The 13,597-nt window shown below is 37.1% G+C and overlaps 4 protein-coding genes across 7 annotated transcripts; 2 read left to right on the top strand and 2 right to left on the bottom strand.

The window, feature by feature from the left end:
• Positions 1–678: 678 nt before the first annotated feature.
• Hrs (Hepatocyte growth factor regulated tyrosine kinase substrate) lies at positions 679–5,010 on the top strand. The gene is made up of 11 exons (XM_071780099.1): positions 679–934; positions 1,005–1,089; positions 1,245–1,320; positions 1,407–1,595; positions 1,697–1,971; positions 2,048–2,123; positions 2,687–2,863; positions 3,035–3,390; positions 3,480–3,793; positions 3,897–4,192; positions 4,270–5,010. Exons 1-11 carry the CDS (start codon positions 898–900, stop codon positions 4,858–4,860), a joined length of 2,472 nt encoding a protein of 823 aa, XP_071636200.1. The 5' UTR covers positions 679–897; the 3' UTR covers positions 4,861–5,010.
• A 403-nt stretch (positions 5,011–5,413) lies between these two features.
• Positions 5,414–10,429, bottom strand: Ema (C-type lectin domain containing ema). Of its 3 annotated transcripts, XM_071780098.1 has the most exons (15): positions 10,216–10,429; positions 9,996–10,124; positions 9,713–9,846; positions 9,476–9,633; positions 9,072–9,301; positions 8,820–9,012; positions 8,106–8,759; positions 7,903–8,029; positions 7,646–7,800; positions 7,378–7,539; positions 7,138–7,276; positions 6,667–6,970; positions 6,458–6,588; positions 6,338–6,390; positions 5,414–6,209 (listed from the first exon to the last, which is right to left on the bottom strand). In XM_071780098.1, the coding sequence occupies exons 1-15, from the start codon at positions 10,287–10,289 to the stop codon at positions 6,060–6,062; spliced, it is 2,793 nt and encodes a 930-aa protein (XP_071636199.1). In that variant the 5' UTR covers positions 10,290–10,429; the 3' UTR covers positions 5,414–6,059. The 3 variants fall into 3 exon arrangements, with proteins under 3 accessions (XP_071636199.1, XP_071636196.1, XP_071636198.1); XM_071780095.1 differs by having other exon boundaries at positions 5,414–6,390; XM_071780097.1 differs by having other exon boundaries at positions 5,414–6,390; positions 9,485–9,633.
• Positions 10,430–10,616: 187 nt separating this feature from the next.
• Positions 10,617–12,341, top strand: Mt2 (methyltransferase 2). 2 transcript variants are annotated; one of them, XM_071780100.1, is made up of 3 exons: positions 10,617–10,749; positions 10,891–10,965; positions 11,078–12,341. In XM_071780100.1, exons 2-3 carry the CDS (start codon positions 10,911–10,913, stop codon positions 12,100–12,102), a joined length of 1,080 nt encoding a protein of 359 aa, XP_071636201.1. In that variant the 5' UTR covers positions 10,617–10,749; positions 10,891–10,910; the 3' UTR covers positions 12,103–12,341. The 2 variants fall into 2 exon arrangements, with proteins under 2 accessions (XP_071636201.1, XP_071636202.1); XM_071780101.1 differs by lacking the exon at positions 10,617–10,749 and having other exon boundaries at positions 10,877–10,985.
• Maf-s (MAF bZIP transcription factor K) lies at positions 12,056–13,406 on the bottom strand. The gene is made up of 2 exons (XM_071780102.1): positions 13,046–13,406; positions 12,056–12,806 (listed from the first exon to the last, which is right to left on the bottom strand). Exons 1-2 carry the CDS (start codon positions 13,070–13,072, stop codon positions 12,441–12,443), a joined length of 393 nt encoding a protein of 130 aa, XP_071636203.1. The 5' UTR covers positions 13,073–13,406; the 3' UTR covers positions 12,056–12,440.
• Between the last annotated feature and the right edge of the window lie 191 nt (positions 13,407–13,597).

The following is a 13,597-nucleotide window of genomic DNA, read 5'->3' as shown; positions in this document are numbered from 1 at the left end:
TATAATTAAAATCAGATGTTATATGCAAGTTTGGCTGAATCCTCTGGGTACTGCAGTTCAGATCGTTAATTGATAGGATTCATAAAAAAAAATGTGTGCAGGAGCCATAAAGGCAGGAATGTGTTAATTACATGTCTAATTTGAAGGAAAAACAAAGATACATATATGATTTAACTATTAATTAGTTTACCAACAACCGGTCCTTAATATGATTGATTCTTTCCTTTAGTTCTTCGCGCAGGATCTAAGTGCACGAACCAATCATATGAAAAAATTATTGAGCGTTTATCAAGCAGTTTCCGCAGCCAATCAGGCCCTGGCGCACAATATTAGTACATATTAGGAACAAAAATAAATATTAAATATTAGGATATATAAATAAATATTCTCATAATAAATATTTTAAATATTAGGATATGTAAATGTGAGAATATTCCTATATTTATATCTTATATTTTATTCTTTTCCATTGTGCGTTTCGTTTAATTATTATTTCTAATTCCAATTCCCCTAATTTTTCATATTTATTCTTATTTCTAATAAGGACTCTATATATATTGTGCGCAAAGTCACGGACCGCGGGTCTCATATTCAAACGCTCGATAAAAGCTTTTGTTTGACGTCGATAAATTTTGAGAGTCGATTAGTCGATAATAGCAATCGACTTCCATGACTCACATATCTCGTAAACACTCGGAGAGGAACGAGATCAACACGAGACTGAAGACCAGCTGAACGTGAGCGAGCGAGAGAAGAGAGAACAGAGAAGTAGGATTTGTCAAAAGTTGCGCTGCTGGAGCTGTCGCAGTCCGATTGCCGAGTACGGATTATTCTGCGCGTATACGTGGTGAAAAACTCCGGGAAGGCGAGAACGCGAGTTTCGTCACGAGTTACAAGATGTTTCGCAGTTCGACGAATTTTGATAAATTATTAGGTAAGCTCTTCTTTGAAATCTTGTCTTCAAAATGTCGGAGCTTTCTAAAGCCGTCATTAATCGTTCGTAGATAAGGCGACGAGTCATCTGCAGTTGGAACCAGACTGGCCTACAATTATGCAAATTTGTGATCTTATACGCCAGAGCGATGTTCAGTAAGCATAATTCCTTTATGTAAAGTACACTTTCATCTTTCGCTAAATAATTGGGGTGTAGCGACACACTGTTGATTATGTCCCACATTGGAAAAGTCGTATTAGATGTATTATTACCACTATTTGTTTCTAAACTATTTGTTTTGTATATTTAGGCCGAAAATTGCACTCACCGCTATAAAGAAGAAGATGATAAACTGTAATCCTCATGTAGCACTGTACGCCTTACTGGTAAGAAACATACGACGTAATTTTTTTTAAAAAGATTATTATTAGACTTATTATATTTTTATATTTATTAATGTGTTTTTACTTAGGTACTGGAATCTTGTGTGAAAAATTGTGGGACGTTGATTCACGATGAGATAGCTACCAAACAGTACATGGAGCAATTGAAAGAATTGGTTAAAACCTCTCCGCACGAGAACGTTAGACATAAAATTTTGGAGCTAATACAAGCTTGGGCTCACGCATTTCGTCACAGTCCTAGATATAGGACAGTTCAGGTGACAAATTATTGCTATTTACAATACTTGCTACAATTTAGTTATCAGTATAAAATGTTGTCTATTTCATTCTTCTGACATTTATTTTTTTCTTTTTGCAGGACACGTTAAATATAATGAAAGCCGAAGGTTATCAATTTCCTGTTTTGAAAGAAAGCGACGCTATGTTTAGAGCAGACACTGCGCCCGCATGGGCGGATGGCGAGGTGTGCCATCGGTGTCGCGTAACTTTCGGCATGGTTCAACGGAAGCATCATTGCAGAGCATGCGGTCAAGTCTTTTGCGGCCAGTGTTCGAGTAAAGTCTCTACTTTGCCCAAATTCGGGATTGAGAAAGAAGTGCGAGTTTGCGAAGCTTGTTACGAACAAGTTAACAAGTTGGTGAAAACTCCTTATTTCATTCGTCGCGATTTACATTATTCGGATAGTTTTTTGAACGTCATAGTTTTTCAGACCATCTGCAACACAAGCCAAAGATACCGATCTTCCAGTGGAGTATCTCAAAAGCACTTTGGCTCAGCAGCAACAGGTAAGTTTTGCTGCTTATTGTACTTGTATTTTACTGAATAGTAAATATAATGACTAACATTTATATGTAAATGTCATTTAAGACACTAATTATCTTTTTTAAAATAATTTACAATTAAATGGTTCGTCAGTTTTCTTCAATTAAATGTGATCTGAAGATTATCACGTAAATATCTTTGCTGTTTTAAATAATAATAAAAAAATGCAGACTACAAAATTGTATGATTTTGAGACATGAAATGCAATGGCAATGCTTTTATTATATGTAGAGGAGATTTCAAGGGCAACTCAATTTTTTTAAATGGATTTTTCTTATATAATATGATTTCTCTAATTATTCTGTAAGATGGAACGTACTATATGTTCAAGACTGTATGTATATTCATTTATAATCAAATTAGTAGTTAAAAATGGCTTCTCCAGTGTCTTGCTCGCAGGTACTTTTGTCCATTATTTAAAATAATTGTAATAATATTGCATTTATACAGTAATTCATGCATATTAATAGTAAAATGAATTACATACATATATAATATTTGTTATTAGTAGTTTATCTTGTTATAGGTTCCAGCTCGAAAAACAGAAGAAGAACTGCGAGAAGAGGAAGAATTAAATTTGGCAATAGCCTTAAGTCAGAGTGAAGCTGAACAAAAAGAAAAAGAAAAGAAACGTGCTACAAGTGTTATAAAGTCCAATCCAACTCCCATAACTAGAACAACATATTCTCCACCACCATCGCCCGTAAGTTTATCGTAGTTTCTATTGAATCTATTACATCAAATTGTTATTTATTAACAATTTATCTTGTTTTATGAATTCAGCTGAATATTATGTGAACATAAATTATTATTTTAATTTCTTGTGAAGTTTCTAGTATAAAGTCTCTACAATTAGTCTAATTTTTCTCATTAGGGTCCTAGCCCGTTGCAGGTACAAGATGATGACGAGATTGAACCTGAACTTGCTAAATATCTAAATCGCAAGTATTGGGAACATAGGCAAACTGTAAACGAGGAGCATGGATCAAGAGTGGATGTGACTAGTCCATCTGCGCCTAACATAAGCAGTCCGATGCCCCAAAAACTTGTATTAATAAAACAGGAAAATGGCGAAATCGATACTCAAATGGAAGAATTTGTGGGTGGTTTAAGATCTCAGGTCGAAATTTTCGTCAACAGGATGAAAAGCAACTCTTCGCGAGGCAGATCAATTGCTAACGATAGTTCAGTTCAGACTTTATTTATGAATATAACAGCTATGCATTCCAGGTATGTTCAAAAGCAAATTATATTTTATTTCTGTGATATATTGGATTTTTTATTTTGATCATAGAAAATAATGGTTTTTTTTTAAATAGATTATTAAGATATATCCAAGAACAAGATGACAGTAGAGTGTATTACGAAGGCTTGCAAGATAAATTAACTCAGATGAAAGATGCTAGAGCTGCTTTGGACGCGCTCCGAGATGAACATAAAGAGAAATTACGCCGAAGAGCAGAAGAAGCTGAGAGACAGCGGCAGATGCTGATGGCGCAAAAACTGGCAATCATGCGAAAGAAGAAGCAAGAATACTTACAATATCAACGCCAATTAGCTTTACGAAAGATCCAAGAACAAGAAAGGGAAATGCAAATGCGTCAAGAGCAACAGAAACAGCAATATATAATGGGTATATTTTAATTTTGCTATTTACAATTATTATGCATTCTTTAATCTATTTTATCTTCAATTTAAAAAACCATATCTACTTTATGTTTATTCTATTTTTGCAGGAGGTTATCAAGCAGTTTCTGAGTTTATGGGACCTTCTCAAGGATCACCTGTTCGTCATGTCCACTATCCGACTGCTGGAGCTAATTACAATCCTATGTCACCCACGAATCAAGGAGTTTATATGTATGGGCAACCAGCCATGGGTCAATATCCTATGCAAGGCTATAATATGCCACCGATGAATACTTTGCCAGTGCACATGATGCCATCGCTTCCTAATCCGGAGCAACAATCAGATCCATCGATCCAAGGACAGGAGAATATAGGTCGCGTGTCTATACCAGGCCCGGGAATAGTAAGTTTGCGAACTTTTAAACGTCTTTGTCGGTTGTTTTTATCGATAAAACCTAAGTGTGAATATTGTTCTTTCAGATGCCGCCTCAAATGCCGCCTATTCAACAGCTTCAGCCACCGAGCAATCATCAGATTGGATCTCAACAAGGTCCCGCGGTACACGTGTCGCCAGGACAAGCTCAGGCAGGCAGACATATATCACCTCAACAAGGCGCCTCACCTCAAATGCCGCAGCAGGCCCCTCCTCCGACTCAAATCGGATTACCTCCGATACCCCCAGGGCACCTGGGTCCTTCATCAGGCCCGGTAGTTGCCGGTGCCGTAGTTGGTCTACCACCGCAAATGGGATCGCAACAACCGTCTACGTTGCCTGGTCAAGGACCCTCAATATCAACGCATATTTCCAATACTGCTATTTCGTCCAATCAACCTTCGAGTGTTATTCAAGTGCCTGCTGGAGCTAACAGCGGACCTGTTCCTGCAACGGGTCAAACTTTACCCGGCCCCCAAACGTCCGGTGTACCAACGATGCAAGGAATGGCCCAAATTCCTGGCGCGCAGTCAATGCCATTTCAACCTGCTCCTCCAGTCCCGACTACAACCAACGAAACTTCGCGAGCTGCAGAAGATACAAAACCTAGAACGGCAGAGCTCATTTCTTTCGATTGAATAAATTGAATATTGTATGTAATACATTTAAAGTAAAAGAAAAAAAATGTTTTACTTTTCCTTCTAATTAGAATATTGTAAAGTTAAGACAGTTATAACAGTTGCTTATTTTACCGAATAAAATTCTGGCAATGAAGCCATATAATTTTACGTTTGTTGATTATTGACATAATACTAAACTGTTTTTAAGAAATATATTAGAACAGAACGAAATACGAACATGTATTTAATGGAATATTATATTAACAGGGTAGAAAAAAGATATGAATCCGGTTAGTTTTATACACACACTTGTGCAATTTACGATATCAAACAAAACTGTTTCTTGCTATATTGTTCTTTAAAAAAAATATGTTTATAATAAACATATATCTATGCATGTACAGGATATCCTTCAACATATGAAATAAAGACACAATTTCTAATACAACAATTTGGTTAGTGTATATTTTTATATTCAACTCTTAAGTATTTAAGTCTTATGTTTTACAGTCATTTGCAAAAGATTTTCAAGAATTTATTTTAGATATGAATATAAATAATTAATGCCGTCTGAAGTAGTTTATTTCCTTTATTTTTTAAATTATAGAAAAACTATAACCTCCTTAAAACAGGAATATATACACGTGAAATAATTACGAGAATTTTTGCGCGATTCTTTACCGTTAAAGAGATATTTATATCAAGTAGCGCGAATAAACTTTATTTAAAATTAAAACGTGAGGTGCCTGTATAGATAACGACAGCCCCAATGATTTCTAACACAAAGAAAAGTGTAACAATGATTTAACAATATTATTTAATAACTTCCACCTCATTTTTTCCTGCGTTAGTCATAGATAAGATCCTTCATTGAAAAAATTAATTGCTATTACCATCACATATTGGATAAAAATATCATGAAAATTATTTCTACTAGTTATAAGATAAAACGTTCCCACTAAAATTTTTTGAAATTAGTCAAGCAGACTCTTTTTACTAACTCAAAAGTATGGCATGTACATACATTCTCATCCGTTCTTTAAAATTTTTAAAAGATACGCTTAGTTTGAATTACTAGTCCGCCGAGTTAACTGTACTGTTTTAATCACACAGTTTCCACTTGACCCTTTCTACGTGGCTTTGATTCTTGTCCCTGCGGAGACGTGAACGATGTTTCTTCAGAGTGTTTCCTACTAATCACAGACGAAGGCTCGCTGCTATTCGAGCAAGCACCTTGGCTGTCCCTCCTTTCTGGACACACGTGTACCACGTTCAGTCCATTGGACGTGAGAGAAGCTTTCCGAATACGCATGTCCTCTAGGGGGATCTCCTCGCTCCGCGGCCTTGGCATCTTGGGTGAACCGTCTCTAGATCGTAAACCGTTTTCATGAATCCTCTCGTTCGAACTGGCATCATCGCGTTTGGAACTCGACGATGCCACCGGCCTAACATTCTCCCTACGCATTTGTGCCGCGAACCCAGGAACTTTGTTTACCGTGAACATCGGCCTCGCTTGATCCCTTGATCTCTGACCACGTCCGACTATACCTAGGAAAAAAAATTAAATCAATCATTTACAAAGATTCTGCTGACTGATTTTTAGCTTTGAACTTACGTTCATGTCGTAAACTACGCAAAGCATAATTCGGTGGTGTTGAACAATGAGGCATACTTGTCGGAATATCCAACAATCTTGCAATCTGGTTCATCTTCTTTTGTCTTGCTTTTATTCGTCCCTTTGTCAACCTAAATTATTATTTGACCGAGATTTCATTAAGTAAAATAATAAATACGACTTTACGTAAAGTTTGCTACGAAACCAACCTTTGTTTGGCAGCCATACATCGAATATGATCATCGAAAATAAATTTAGCCGACAGTAACGGTATACGATTGCCCGTACTGCTGCTTAACGGCTTGTAAATTGTCAGATATAAACATCTTGAATCATCCTTGTCGCCGGTAACATCAATGTCTTGTAAAAAACCAACTAACTTTGCAACACCCCATCCAAGTTTACTGATATCAGGTTCCACGAGAATCAATTGCACAACGTCAATAACTAAGAAACGGCGAATTTTCTGGCCGTCTTTCCACACGACAGTGCATGCAATCAAATCACTGTTATCTGTAGATAAAATTATAAATAACAAATCTTGCATTTATCTAATTTTACTTATAATCACAATTAATAAATAAATGAAAAAAATTGCATATTAAATATCGCAATATATTAACTTTATCGTTTTTTAAGTAGTTATAACTATATGTGTAAGGGAGAGAGATAACTTTTACTTAGATCAAGAACGTTGTTGACTTGTACGCAATTAGCCGGATTAGTCAGTGGTAATTGAGTTTCCGCTTCCATATTGAGTGTCAGAGATAGTTCTCTTATCAAGAAGAAAACTCTTATTGCACGACGTGCCCTTTCCACCTGCACAATCATTCACGATTTTATTCTCTTATCATAAATTACAATGTTATTTCTCTTATATATCTACCTAAAAGTATGTTTTTTTTTCTATTTCTACCTACCTCACCACACGGCAGCCTTTTGCTAAATTCAATTCCAGTCATAGGTGTGCCTGTAGGAGGCAACAAAATATTGCTATCCATCATTAACCATTCGACATTTAATGGTCGTTTTTGAATTTCGCTATATTCATCCTCAAACATGTCCAAAAAAATATCTTCACTCTAAGTAAAATTAATATATTATTAATATATTAAATATATTTAAGATAAAAAGCAAAGAAAATTTGCGCAAACGCATCTTACAATTGGTCTAATTTTAACAATTCACCTTGTAAAAGTTTTTTAGCAGAGACGTGCTTTGTTCTTTCGCTGCTTCAATAACTGCTAGATGCGATTCTCGTAATAGGCATTGTCCTTCGGATACCGTCAGTTGTGTTAATAGCTTGATAGTTAACTCCAATGTAATGAGCCTCACTTTGGAATCTAACAAAGAATTGATATTCTTTACTAAACGTGGAAACTTTATGCGTGGTAGGTGTAAACGTTAAATTCACATATATTACAATGAAAAATATTATAACTCACTTGTTTGACAACTCAAAGTTATAATATGAATCAACCTCTCCATGAGTAATTCATTATAAGAATTTTTCGTCGACATGTCATTATGGAATGGAGACAGGATTATATTCAGAATTTTACGACTTATACCCTGGTAAATAATAGAATCAACTTATTATTATGTAAAATATTTAGGAATAAGACAGATGAGAACTTATAATGGTTACCTGATTATTAGCTAATGCATATAATAGGCAAAGCGCGAATAATGCAGCATAATCATTTTCTGTGCATAATAAAGAATTGGTTATTGTTTCTAGAAATGGTTTTTTTGCCAAGGATTCGAATAAGTCATTTTGACTTTGATGAGGCATCAAAGGGCTCTCCAACGCCAAGCGTTGCTCTTTCTCCTCATCCGTCACATTCAAATGCTTAATTTCCTCTAAGTCCTCTTCGCTCGGAATACTTGTATTTAGTGGTGTACTCATAAGAACGGGAGTATTTACAGAAGTTGAAGCATCGTCAAACGATGTGCTTGGGTGATTGATATCTTGCGTATCGTCAATTGTACTTTTATCTTCTTTTATATTTCTTGTACTGTTTTCTTGATCGTAAGATTCTTCGGGTGTTGAGCGCATTTCATTTAAAGTCTCCAAAGATTTTTTCAACGTTTCTTTCGGCAGTAAAAGAATAATAGACCTATTCGAAGCTATATCCCCAAATTTTTCCAGAACCTCATTCGTTCCAATTTGAATCGTCTCTAAATCGGACATGAGCATCACGGCTGCTAACGTATGTACAAGAGGTCCGTGCGATATTATCAAAAAGACTTGAGAAAGTAGAAAAAGCGCTACCACAACACTGACGTGTTTCCTCTCATCCTAAAAATTCAACTTATATAATTATTCCTATAATGAAGGAGATAAAAATTCGATCCTTACCTGAGTTTGGCACAAAGCGTTTTTGTATTTCATCAGAGAATAGACATACAATGGGACTAACAGTTTATTTAATAGATGTTCCGATAGAACTTTGTTCAAGTCCGGTATGTTTAAACATAATATGTCGTTTAGATAATGCAGATGATCCAAATGTTCCGCAACCAAATCCGACAATCTATTTTGACTCTGGTGACTAGAAGGAACATTTTATTAATAACAGAAAAAGAGACGTTTTAATATCGAGACACTTACTCGGCATCGTTCCGGACACAAGTGTCTAATTCTATAATGTGATCCCCGATAAACCACACGAGATTACTGAAATATGGCGCGGCTGTGCGATCTCTTATGAAGGCTAGCATAGATGCATCTTCGACGCGATACACATTTAGCGTCAGAGTTCTCACGGCTATGCGCACCATACCTTCCGAATGATTGAAAAATTTGATTGCTTCTGTGTACAGTGGAAAATCATTGGTATGCTAATGACAGAAAGAAACCTATTACAATCTGATCAAAAACAGTGAATTTTAGTGGATAATTCTAATACAGGCATATCCGTATGCATCTTATTATACCTATATTTCTTTAGCAATTATTCACACGATCAACAAACTCAAGCTAAATTAAAGCACAGAATATCATTATGCGTGTACCTCGTTTACCTCATTATAGAAGAAATGGATAGTATGTGCGTTTAATTTCAGACTCAACGTCTTCAGGAAACTGATGTAATACGCCATTACTTCTTCATCGCTAAAGTCAAATTTGTGCACTATTATACTGTTCACATGATTGTTACTCAGTAGATAATCTGAAAACACAAAGATTTCAACAAATTGATCACTTGAAAGTTGCTTAATATAAAAGAAAAAAGCTTTTACAAAACTCACATAAGGATGTTTCATTGCGTATGTTCTCAAACAAAATATTTAACGTTTGAAGCAACTGGACGCACACGTAGCTCCCACATTTCTGCTTCATAATACGCAGGAAAAACGAAAGCATGTTTTTCTCCAGAAAAAAGCTGTAAATATATAATATATATTTATATATAATTATGCTTCTATATTTTATGTCAAGGTATTTTAGCTTGGATTTTAGAACGATATCATCAATAAAAAGATTCAGAGATGGCAATGAGAGAGAGATGGCATTGTTATTGTATCTACTAACTCGAATACACTACTATCATTTTGATCGCCCCATATGAGAATCTCAGCTATCGAACGTAGAGTTTCGACCAGCAAACCTCTGTTGTTCTCAGACACGGTCTGATTCTTCGACAAGACATTGTACAGGTACCTGAATGCAAACACAAACAAACGCATTTGTAAGTATAGCTTTTTAGCGACGCAACAGCGAGCAGCACATTGGCTGACCGTCCACGACGTACTTAAGGTGCTCCGGGGAATGCGGGTTCTTGGGCTTCCAAAGCCCGCCGCCGAACCAGCTCCGACTGCGAAACATTTTCAGCTATCTCGAACGGACGTGCCCGCATTCGCGTTCCATCCAAGCTCTACCTCCTCCTGCGTTGAGCAAGCGTCTCCTTCTCACGCGACAATCGTAGAGACATACCGTTCTGTCGAGCTCGTGCCCACCGTACAAACTAGCAGCGCGAACGGCATAACTGTCTTAGATCACGAAGGATTTTATATTTTACATCGCCGTCCAGGTTAAGACTTCGAGTCTACCGCAAACGAGTGAAACGAATCGTTTACTGCCTCGTTAATGCGCACGTTAAGCGTCCGTTCATCGTCTTTGGCCTGATGACACGTTAATCTCGCTCCTTCGGCCGAGCCATTGATCGTTGAATTTTACACGACGCAAAACAGAATCCAGCTTGATTCGACCTGCATTTAAGACGGAGATCACGATTGACGACTGATGAATTACGAACGTCTGAATTTGGATTAGGTTAGGGTTAAAGGTTAGGTTAGGTTAATATCTGGTCACCATAAACTTTACATAGATAGGCTAGTCCATTTCTATCAATGTAAATCTCGATTTAACTTAAATTTTTTTTTTAACTTTTTGTATGTATAGCACGTGTATTTTTTTCTATAAACAGCTCCAAGCAGATTGCTGATAATGAAGGTGCTGGAGCTGTACAGTGGCATTGGAGGGATGCATTATGCGCTCCGTGGTAAATTCTCACGCAATCGTGTATTATGAACCTTATTATCTCTATAAACATTAAAATCAATCAACCTGGTGGATGTTAACTTGTCTTCGTTATGCACGTTGTATCGTTTCAGAGAGTGGAATTGCGGCAAAAGTCGTCGCAGCAATTGACATAAATCCCGTTGCGAACGACGTGTATCATCACAATTTTCCAGAAACTGCTCTCATGAACAGAAACATACAATCTATTAACGCACAGGAATTGACCAAGTTGGATGCAGACGTTATACTCATGAGCCCGCCGTGTCAGCCTTTTACCAGATTAGGATTGAAGAAGGATGCGCTTGATAACAGAACTTGTTCCTTGCTGCACATTTTGAACCTGATACCAGAATTAAAAAGCTTGAAATACATCTTGCTTGAGAATGTCAAAGGTTTCGAGATGTCTGCAATGAGGAACAAACTAGTAAACTGCATAGAAAATTGCGGGTATATCTACAGAGAGTTAATATTAAGCCCGTGTCAATTTGGCATACCAAACACTAGACACAGATATTATTTACTGGCGAAGAGGAGTAATCTGAAGTTCTGTTTCAAACAATCCTCGGTTGAAAGTAGTTTGCCACCTGAATTGTTCGAGTCACTGCCAAAAAGTGAGCACTCGGTATTGGCAGAGAAGAAAGGCAAGATTAATCCGAGATCTGGTAGATTGTGTTACACGTTAGACAATATTTTGGAAAATACTGAACAATCGAGATATTCGCTACCTTCTAAACTGTTACAAAAGAGAGCATGGGTGCTGGATATACGAACGTCCGAGAGCAGCGGTTCCTGTTGCTTCACGAAAGGATACGGGCATTATGCGGAGGGTACGGGATCTGTGTATTGCCCGTTTACGGACGACACGATCAGATCGAAGTATAACGAAGCTGGCAGTCGGGAGAACGATTCGGATACGCAAATGCGAATCTTGTCGGATTTGAAACTCAGGTTTTTTTCACCGAAAGAAGTGTGCCGATTAATGTGTTTCCCAGAAGATTTCCGTTTCCCAAAGCATATCACGGATAGACAAAAGTACCGACTACTAGGAAATTCAATAAATATTCACGTGGTTAGCAGATTAATACATTTATTATGTACTGAAAATGAAGATGCATGAAAAATCAATGGAACTGCCATATTCTCCACCCATTGTCCCGTAGCTCGATGCTCTCTTACAATATTTCCTATATATTCTTACATGCTAAATCAGAGAAGTATTTTATATAGTATTGTGGTAGTAGGTACGATATTTATATAATTTAAAATACCTAGAGAATGATTTAAATTCTAAGTTATATGTACAAAATAAAGTCTCTTCTACAACTCTACAAAGTAGAAGGAATTTGTAGAACACAATTGCAACGTTAAAACATTCACCAAACCATCCTATTGTCAAATCTATTCGCAATATATATAAATATATGTCGTATAGCTAATCGGTATATCCGAACTTTTTTACATGTTTTCCAAATCAGGTGGAATAATGATCTTCTTTTCCTGGGCAAATTTTTTCAGCGCTTGGTACTTTGAATGCCAGGATTCTATCTCTTCCCTCATACGATTGTTGTCCTCCTGCATATTTTCCATATCGCGATACTCCTGGGTCTTCTCAGACTCCAATTCGTCCTTCTGCTCGATGCGCTTTATGCGACAGCTGGCTGCATACCCCCTGTTCTTCAGGGTGCGTCTCCGTTGCTTCATACGTACGATCTCCTCTCGGGACAGCCCGCGTAGCTTCAACTGCCTGTTCAAGTCCCGCACCGATATCGTAACGAGCTCGTCGTCGCTAATGTCTAGACATGGGCCAGGTGAGAGCGGATCCTGTATCAACAGATAGTACAAGATACTTGATGAAAACTCGACATTCTTGTGGTGGACGTTGTATGGAACTTATGCGCCTCGTTTTTGCTCATTTGACAAAATTATGCAACATTCAAGTTAAACAATGGAAATTTATACATATGACTTGTCAATTTTGCCTCTTCAAACGCTCGCATTTGTGAAGGTATCGAGAAAGAGGAGACGCTCACACAGGTACGCGATACGCTACGTAAACATACCATTTTGATCGATCTCTTTCCATCCATAGCTATCCCCGAGCCGGTGGTTTTTCACGCCCGAGAACGGAATAGTCTCGAAAACGCCCGGATTCCCCTGTCTTTTGCGTTTTCCCGATAAATATGCTTAGTCATTCTCGCAGACCTGAAAGACCGAGCTCGCCGAGTTCTCCCCGCACTGTTGGTACAGTTCTAAAAACATCAATCCCGTATGTATGCAATTAGCCTATATTCGGCACAAAACGTCGCCTACAGCTTTTATTTTGTTCTTTGTCGAATTCTTGAAATTTCAATCATGTTGCATATCCAGCTATTAACTTTTTTAACGTATGGATTATCGGTTGTAAATACATGTATTCAGACATGGTTAGAGTACCATGAAATACATGAGATGCAGAGAACAAGGCGGTAAACCTGATTGGTTACTCCATGTTGTTGAGACAGTTCCTGATATATCGAGTAAAACGTGATTGGTTAAAGTTACAATAATAGAGATATATATATACATACGTTCCAAAATGTACTGACAGTACTAAAAATCTATAGCATACTGGC

The sequence above is a fragment of the Temnothorax longispinosus genome, chromosome 6 (assembly GCF_030848805.1).
Source record: "Temnothorax longispinosus isolate EJ_2023e chromosome 6, Tlon_JGU_v1, whole genome shotgun sequence".
NCBI classification, from domain to species: domain Eukaryota; kingdom Metazoa; phylum Arthropoda; class Insecta; order Hymenoptera; family Formicidae; genus Temnothorax; species Temnothorax longispinosus.
The sequence above is the reverse complement of the archived record's forward strand: the minus strand, read 5'-3'. Positions and strand labels throughout refer to the sequence as shown.